Source organism: Pteropus medius, unplaced genomic scaffold (assembly GCF_902729225.1).
Source record: "Pteropus medius unplaced genomic scaffold, Ma_sr-lr_union100, whole genome shotgun sequence".
NCBI lineage: Eukaryota > Metazoa > Chordata > Mammalia > Chiroptera > Pteropodidae > Pteropus > Pteropus medius.
In genome coordinates, this window is record NW_024349804.1 from 14,072,028 (window position 1) to 14,080,946 (window position 8,919).

An 8,919-nucleotide genomic window follows, 5' to 3' on the forward strand; every position below is an offset into this window, starting at 1 on the left:
AGGTGTCACCTGATGGAGGGGCGACCAACACCCCTCCTCCGGGTAATGGAGCTTTTGCCAGGGCCCAGTGGATAAAAAATCCCCACACATATTCCCCCCTACCCTACAGCCCCCATGCTCAGCATTTCCAAGACAGCCTTCCTCCTGGGGTCCGGGCCCACCCCCATCCATCCTCCACAAGGCAGCCTGAGACCTAGGTGTCACAGCAGGAGCCATCGGGTTCTGGAGGGGGACATGAGAGAGAGAGGAGGCAAGGAGGACTCCTGGGACCTGGCCTCAGCTGGGAGGCTGGCATTCCCACCGACAGGTGAGGGGGATGGACAGGAACAGACTGGGAGGAAGATGAGAGTTGCGTTTGCTCCTAACAAGTTTAAGATGCTACGAAACGTCCAGGGGACAACTGGGCTGTTGGGGCAGAGCTGTGAAGTTCAGAAGAGAGATCTCGGCTGGAGATGTCAACAGGTTCAACAGCCCATCAGTGACACCGGCTGTGTAGCCCAGGAGTGATGAAAGGGTGCACGAGGCCTGCCCGGGGTATCGAGGGGCTGGCACAGGGCTGCCCCAGAACGTGAGGCAGCTGGTGCAGACAGGCAGGTGAGGAACGGGGGGAGAGGCACCAGGCCAGGTGTGGCTCACGGGTGCTGAGCTGCATCTGGAAACGGGAGGCCACGGGAAACCCTAATAGGAGGCGTCTTGGGGAAACGGGGAAGCCTGGCCGGCATGGGCCCCGGGAAGCGGGGAGGGTGGGCCGGGAGTGTGCGGGCAGGCTTGCGGGAACACTGGGCCCTCCCGGCTCGCTTGAGGGAGAGTGGAAAGGAGCGTGAGTGGTGACACAGGGCAGCCAGCAGGGGTGGCAGACAGGCAGGCATAGGCCTGCCCCACCCAGCCCTGCGCTTCTCTGTGACACGTGAACATGATGCTTGGTACACGCCTGCGTCCCTTGCTAGGCCACGTGCTTCGAGAGGCGGGGGTGGGCGTGGGGCCATGAGTGACCCTCTGGCCTACAGAGCCCCGTTGAGAGCTGGCAGCCACAGGGAGCACAGCCCGCTTGGGCCCGCCTCCTCCTCCGGGTCCCTCCTGCCACTCTCAAGCCCCAGGACCAGCCCTGTCTCTGCGTCCCCACGCCCCAGAGGTGGGGCCAGACAGCCGTGCGCCTCATCTGCTCTGTTCTTCCGGACACTTGGGCCACAACAGGGAAATCGAGGCCCAGGGTGGAGCCTGAGGCCACCAGGAGACAGGTCCCAACCCCTGCTCCCAGCCCCAGCGCGCCCCAGGCCCTCCTGGGCCGCCTACCCTCCGGCTTCCCAGGCTCAGGGGAGTCAGGCTCCAGATACGAGTCGTCTTCGTCTTCGTGCTCGTAGTCTGTGGGCAGACGGGGGCGGGGGGGGCCTCAGAGCACTGCTGTGTCGGGGAAGCCCGGGCTGAGGATGCGGCAGCCGCGGGGACAGCAGGCAGGACGGCCAGACCTGACTCCCCTCCCAGGTGGCGGCCCCAGGGGAGGACAGCCCCGCCACTGCCAGGGGCCAGGTGTGGAGAGGCGGCGCGCGGGAAGGCCTCACCTTCGCTGTCCGTGGGGTATGGTGACAGGCTGATGTCCACGGGCCGCTCGACCGCACCATAGAAGCTGTCGGTGTCCGAGCTAGAGTCACTGAGGGCGGGGAGGGCAGGCGGGTGGGGGCGGTGAGCCCGGGAGGGGACCCGGACGTACATACACATGCGGACAGACAGACAGACGTGGGCATGGGCACGCAGACACTCAGACACACGAAGGTGGGCGCAGATAAATGCGAGGAACCAGAGACGTGGACACACACAGCTAGACAGACGGACACGAAACGACGACAGACAGACAGGCAGACACCTAGAGACAGAGACACATCCGTGCGCGGTCACAAGGACCAACGTGGGGACTGGGGCTGTGGTGCCTCCCTCCCCAACTCCACTGTGGTTCTTGCCCCAAGTGCGGCCTCGGGACTGGCCAGATGCTGCCAGGCCTCAGGGCCCACATCGCCACCTGCTCCTGCCGGTGGTGGGGGGAGGGGGGACATTGTCAACTCCAGGCCAAGCCCAAGCAGGACGCTGCTGCACGGAAAACCGGGAGCTCAGGATGAGGAGGGCCCCGAAGGATGACCTTGGGCGTGCCTGGCCTTCTGGGCCTGTTTCCTCATCTAGAAGGGACGGGTGGCTTCTGTCCCCACCCTGCTGGGGCTGGGCTACCTCAGTGACCTCGCAGCCACCCAAACGGACTGAGCCAGTGCCCTGTCTCACTCCCAGGAGAGCCCGGGTGGACGAGGTCGGGGGGGCCCAAAGCTCTGAGTTGCTACAAGTGCCGGGCCTCCTGGGCAAGCAGGTAAAACCACGTGACCCTGAACGAGAACTACCAACAGGAGACACACACGCACAGGCTTACGCACTCGGAGACACACACAGGCTTACACGCTCGGGGCACACACACAGGCTTATACACTCGGTGGCACACTCGCATGGGCTTACACACTCGGCAGCACACACATAGGCACGCCCTGCAGCCGGCACCTTCTGAGAAGCCTTCAAGGAGGGGCTCCAGGCCAAGCCCCTGGGGCTGGGAGGCGGGAGTGTGTGTCGTGCCCAGGAACCCAGCTGCGTGCCCACCCGGCACACCCCCAGGCCCACCTGGCATCCAGGGGCGGCTCCTTCTTCTCATGGGGCTGGCCAATCTCCCGGCGCAGCAAGGCCATCCAGCTCTGCGGGTCAGCCAGGGCCACAGTGGGCACAGTGCCGCCAGGGCACGGGTCCCCCCGCCCTCCTCCGCTCACTGCCCCACTGGTCTGCAGCGACCACCAAGGTCAGGGGGACAACCCTGCTGGCCGTCCCGGGACTACAGCCCCCTCAGCCCTTCAGGGCTCCTCCCAAGACAGCACGTCTGAGCATGAGGTGCGGGAACCTGGGCATGCGGACCGGGCACTGAGGGGCAGCGCCTGCCCAGCTGCCCAAGCCCCAGCCATGTCCCTCAGGGCCAGGACAGGGGGCCTGTCAGCTGCCCGCCTGGGCTGACAGGTGGCCCGGGCCCTGGGCCAGCTGCCCCGGTCACCTTGCGCTCGTCCTCAGAGGAGGCCGAGAAGAACCACGTGCGGTGCTTCTTGCTGATGTGGACAATCTTGAAGGGGAAGACGTTGTTGGACGTGGTCTCCTCAGCGGCCCGCATCACCCTGAGGGCACAGTGCCAGTGGTCACCGCCTGGACCATGCCCGTGGAAACTGCCCCGCCCCTAAGCAGGTCTTGGCGCCCAGGCCCCTGCCCTGAAGGACACGGCACGTGTAGACGGTCGGGTGCTGAGCGGACAGAGGGGTGCTGGGGTCCAGGCGTGCACCCTGGGAGCAGCAACGTGCAGGGATGCAAGACGAGGCTGTGTCACCTCACTGCCCGTGGATGCCACTCTACACGGACACTGCCCTCCCACCTCTGGCCAGCGCTCGCCCGTGTATTGACTTGGGAGCTCCTCACAGGCAGGCTCGTGGCCGCTCACTAGAGCACTCGCCCACGGCACGTGCGAAGCAGGGAGCTGGCCACAGTCTGGGAGGTCCCTGGATCAGGGGGGCTGGAGACAGGGCCTGGGCTGGGCTGGGCTCTTGATCCCATGAAAGGAGGCCGCCATGGTTAAGGGGGCAGAGTCGGGGAGGAGGAGGGATGCCGAAGTCACTGGGCGGTGGCTGAACGGGGACTGGAGACCAGATTGTCCCATCCCTTGAGGCCTACTGATGAAGCAGCAGGAAGCCCCCAGCCACACCCCCAGGCCCTCAGCTAAGGGCCAAGGGTAGACTGTGAGAAGGGGGCGAGACACTGGGGTCCGAGAGGAAGTGACCAAAGCTGGACATGGTCAAGGGGTGGGGACGTGAGCCATCTCAGGAGAGTCTGGATAGGAAGGAGAGGCAAGCCCATCGCGAACTGCTGGGGGGCCGGGCAGCACTCACCGGTTGTAGCCGCTCAGGGAGAAGGCACCCTGTGGGGATGCTGATGTGCTGCTCTTGAAGTAGTAGATGCATCGCTTATGGATGATGACGAAGCGCAAGGGCCCTGTGGCAGCGGGGAGGCGGTGGGGGCGGGGGCGGGGGTATGAGCCACAGAAGGCCGCAGAAGAGACCCCACTCTGGGCCCCCTCCCTGAAGGCCCCGGATGACTTTTGACCAGGCTCTGCATGCCACTAGGTGGAAGGAGATGGGCACGCTACCCTTCCCCAGGGGTCCACTGTGGGGTCACGTGTGAACAAATTCACGGACACGCTGGCCAGCCCCAGGACAGAGTAGGCCTGGGGGGCTGTGCAGAGCCACCACGGGCGCCCAGGGACAAGAGTGGCTCGAGGCTGGCTTGAGGAGGCGCGGAGCCAGGGCCCAAGGCCCCGGGAGGCCACGGCCATCTTGCTGGAGGTAGCAGGGCTGCTGGGAGCTCCCCTCCACCCCAGGCTGGCACAGCGAGAGACGGGGTGAAGAAGCCCAGACAGCTTGCCAAGGAGCCGAGGAAGCCGACCTTGGGTCTCCGGGGGACAGGGTGGGGGCAGCAGGAAGGGAAGGGAGACTCCAGAGGGCCCACTATGTAAGGAACCGGAGGCTCAGAGGGGCAGGGTGCTTGCCCGACGAGGCCGGTGGGGCGGCAGGACCAGGGCCTGGCCCCGTCCCCATGGCTTCAGTCTTGCTCACCACCGCTATGGACTCACACTTGAGCAGCTGCAACTGAGTGCCGCCCTTCTTGTGCAGGTAGCCAGACTTGGTCACCCCCCCGGGCATGGTCAACAGGTTCTGGGCACCGATGGCCTTCATGGGGATGGGCCAGTGCATCTCCTCGGCCTCCATTAAGCTGCAGTACAAGGGGAAATGTTTCAGCCAGGCCTGGGGACCAGAGGTGGCTTAGCTGGGGAAACGCAGGAGGGCACTGCTGAGACCTTGTAGACGGCACCGAAGTTCTAGGCAGCAAGGGGCGAGTGAGCCCCCTTTCCAAAGGCCCCAGGCTTCCAGGTGGGACCCCTCGGAGACAGGGCCACCTGGGCCACTCGACCAGCACCTGGTCCATTCAGCCAAATACAGACCCCCAGGGACCCTGAGAGCTAAGCGCGTCTCTTCATTGCCACTGGTTCATTTAGCACCCACTGAGCTCGAGGCCCCACGGGGCTAGGATACAGCAGTGAAGGAGCGCAGAAAGCCACCAGCCCGGGTCAGGCCGGCCTTAGAGCATAACCGACGTCCTAAGTCCAGGTGCCAGGTGAGCCTATAATGGGGCCTGCCCTAGACGGGAAGTCAGGGAGAACTTCCAAGAGGAGGTGACAAGGATCACAAGCTGAAAGAGGGAATTAAAGAGGTACAGGGGCTGGGCAGGCCCTGGGCACCCTCTCCACCAGCTCTGACCCTCGGCAGGGAGGGAGGAGCACAGCCCCCAGACACCACCCTCCGCTCCTGCCTGCCCGTAGCTGGCTTCTGTCCACCCCTTAAGGCCCTGTGACCAGGGAACAGGAAAGCAAGTAGCCAAGAGCCCCTGCCTCCCGAGTCAGACAACTTCGGTTTCTGTCCTGGCTTGGTTTTCTGGGGGATCACTGTACCCCAGCTGCTGAGACTGTAAAGCGGGAGGACGAAGCAGAGGCAGCCTGGCACACAGCACCCCCTCGCCCCCCATCAGCAGTGACTGTGACAACTACCTGGTGGGTTGGGCGGCATCCACCCTGTCTCCCCACCAGCCTGGGGCAGCACTCAGGCAGGAACCACACAGTGCGTGACTGTCTCAGGGTTAACCAGGCCAGCGGGCCCCACGTTCCAGTGCCCGGGTCAGGCCTGCCCCTTCCCCAGCCTCTCACTCAGGCTGGTGGCTCTCCCTGCCAGGGGTTCCACACTTCCGGAGACGGCTACCTACCCAACTCCTGCTTATCCTGCAGGGCCCGGGTTGAGTGGCCTCTTCTGTGGGAACCTCGAGGCCCAGTGACTCTGGGGCTCTCCCCCAATGAACAGCAGCCCCAGCCCGCCCGGCCTGGTCCCCCCTGCGGCCCCAGCGGAGCCGGAGGTGTGTGGTCAGAGTAAAGCCAGGAGTGGAGCAGCGGGGACCGTCCCAGCTGGGAGTCCTGCCCCTACAGCCCCGTCCCCAACACACACGCACACAAAGACTTTCACTCTGCTCCCGGCGAAGCAGCACCCTCCACGGAATGCTCCCGGCCTCCAGGGACGGGGCGGATCCCCGCCCCCGCCCGGGTCACCCCGGCCGCCGCCCCTCAGGCTCCGTCTGCACACAATGCCGACTCCCTCGGCCACCGACCCACCGAGAGCGCGGGGTGCAAACAAAGGCGCAGCGACCCCGCCCCGCGCCGCCGGGCCCCCGCCCGCCCCCCGGGAGGCGCCGGCAGACGGACGGGCCCGCGCCGCGTCCCGAGCCCCCGACTGGCCCCCGCCCGCCCCTGTTCCCGCAGGAGGCGCTGGCCGGGGCCGGGGCTCGGTCTGGCCGCGGCGCGGTACTCACGGCGTCCACGCGGCGTGCACGGCCGGCTTCCGGGGCACGGCCCGCCTGCCCTGCGCGCAGCGACAAGGCCCCGCGCCCGGCCCCTCCGCCGCCTCGCCCGCCGCGCCCGCCGCCTGCCGGGCCCAGCCCCGCGGCCGGAGCCCCGCGCCCGCCATGCCGCCCCGCGCCCCGACCCGCGCCGCCGGCTCCGCCCCCGCGGGCGGGGCCCAAGGGCAGGTGAGAGCCCCGCCCCCGCCCCCCCAGAGCTGCCCCTCCGCCGGGCCTCAGTTTCCCCATCAGCCCCACTGAGGACTGGGTGCCAGCGAACGTCCAGAGTGCCGCACAGAACCGAGGAGCTACCGATGCAAACGCGGCAGCGGCCCCACGGCCCCACCTCGGCCCGCGCCCGGGGCCCAGGCCCACGGCTGGCGCGCTTGGGAAAGGGAATGAATCCCCGTCTCCACCTCTGTACGTGGGCGATGGCCGCCCTGCCTCCGCCTCCGAGTGCTGTGGTGGGTCCAGCTGGCTGTGTGCCCTGCAGGCGGCCATGCCCTCAGGCCCCGGGGCCAGCTCTGCTGTTCTCCGTGCTCCCTCCTGGTCAGGAGTCTGGTCCCCAGCAGCTCCCACTTGCTTGGGCATATGCGCGCTCCTCTCCCAGGGGACCCTCCTGCTGGCCAAAGGCTGGTGAAGGCCCTTTCTGGCTTCCCAAGCATTCTGACGCCTCCACCTCCCACCAGCACGTGGGCTGCCACCCAGACCAGCCACCTGCGGCTGATAGGAGCTCTAACAACTAGGGCCCGGCTCCCACCTAGCTGCCCACGGTTTCTCCTCCCTGGTGTCCTGGCCTCCACCTCAGGCCAGCTCCAGGGGCCCCCGTCCCACTGCAACCAGCCTTCACCGCTCCCTGCAGTCCTACATCCTGCCTCTGAGCCTCCGTTCCCAGTGCCCTTGCCAGTCCCTCCTCTGGCAATGTCCAAGGCCACCGGCTCCCCTTCCCAGCCTTCCACCCACCACCTCCGAGCGGCCGGCCACCACCTCCTCTCAATTCCCTCCACCACCCTCCACTTAGCACATGCGAGGCCAGCATCACCCTGATACCAAAACTAAAGACATCATAAGAAAACTACGGACCAACATCCCTGATGACGGTGGACATCGAAATCCTCACCAAGTATCAGCAAACTGGTTGTACACCACGCCAGGTAGGATTCAACCCAAGAATACAAGGTTGGTTTAATGTTCACAATTCAGTGAGTATGATACATCAGATCAATCGAATAAAGGACAAAGATCATGTGATCATCTCAGAACAAAAAGCGCTTGACGAAATTTGGCAATCCTTCATGATAAAAACACCACTCGACAGACAAGGAACAAGAAAAAACTTCCTCAACCTGGTAACAGGCTGCGAAAACCCCAGAGCCCACACCACACTCTGGTGAAAGGCTGTGCTTTGCCCTAAGGTCAGCACCAGGCAAGGACACCTGCTCTCACGGCTGCTGTTCGTCATTGTCCCGAAGGTTCTAGCCAGTTCGACGAGGCCAGGAAAGGAAACAAAAGGTATCCAGATTGGAAAGGAAAAAGTTAAACTTCACAGATTAGATTATCATGTACATAGAACACTCCAAGGAATCCATAAAAAATGATTAGAACTAATAAACGAGCTCAGCCTGGTGGTAGGATAGAAGATTAAGACACAAAAATCAGCCACGTTTCTATATACCAGCAAGGAACAATCCGAAAATGAAATGAGTTATTTCTCTAAGGAGTCCTGCGCCCCCCAGCAGCTAGCACAGCCCCTCCAAACACCAAACACACTAGGTTGTCACTGTCCCCCATCCTCACCAGCTCAGGCCCAGCACAAAGGGGGCACCCATGGAGCCCCAAAGGAGGCACGGAATGTTGACCCTGGTGGGCACTGGGGACTGCAGTTGCATGGAAGGCACAGGAAGCCGAAACGGAACCCCTGTTCCGGTTCTACCTGGCACATGAGCGGGGACAGGGGCAGCTGCTCTGAGGACAGAACCCACTGCTCCTGGCTCCACACCTGGGTGAGGTTGAGGGAACAGTCAAGGTGGCCCGTATCCCCACTCCCATTCGGCTCGATGGCCAGGCAGGCTCAGGCCTGTGAGGGCCTCACTTTCACCTGGCCACCATCCCTCCGTGGGCGCGATGAGGGCTCCTAGGTGGCCACTGACTGACTCTGGGTGGGGAGGATGGGCTGTGATGGGGCCAGGCTGTGCTCTGCCTTCGCCTCCCCTGGGACTAGCCAAACTTCAGGGACAGATGCCGACATCCGCAGCCCCTCTCTCCACAGGACGGACCCCCAAAGGGAAGCCCATCCTGACACCCCAATATCCTCTGGCTACCACTGGCCCTGCCCTGCGCCAGTGGGTGAGCTAGGTGGGCTGGCACCCGACCAGAGGCCAGTGCCAGGCCAGGCTGGGGCAGAAAGGGGGAAGTGGTAGC

General features: G+C 64.6%; 1 protein-coding gene across 4 annotated transcripts in view; it reads right to left on the reverse strand.

The window, feature by feature from the left end:
* The window catches only part of SH3BP2 (SH3 domain binding protein 2), a 34,431-nt gene that overhangs the window by 7,279 nt on the left and 18,233 nt on the right, over positions 1 to 8,919 (reverse strand). For 2 of the 4 annotated variants that reach the window (XM_039838277.1, XM_039838276.1), the window contains exons 2-7: positions 4,691 to 4,830; positions 3,951 to 4,053; positions 3,071 to 3,188; positions 2,653 to 2,723; positions 1,560 to 1,648; positions 1,294 to 1,362 (exon numbers count right to left, since the gene is read on the reverse strand). In XM_039838277.1, the coding sequence (XP_039694211.1) occupies positions 1,294 to 1,362; positions 1,560 to 1,648; positions 2,653 to 2,723; positions 3,071 to 3,188; positions 3,951 to 4,053; positions 4,691 to 4,826 (586 nt within the window). In that variant the 5' untranslated portion in view covers positions 4,827 to 4,830. Of the gene's footprint in view, positions 1 to 1,293; positions 1,363 to 1,559; positions 1,649 to 2,652; positions 2,724 to 3,070; positions 3,189 to 3,950; positions 4,054 to 4,690; positions 4,831 to 5,874; positions 6,196 to 6,471; positions 6,627 to 8,919 lie in introns of those variants that run through there. The other 2 variants (XM_039838275.1, XM_039838278.1) reach the window with 2 other exon arrangements.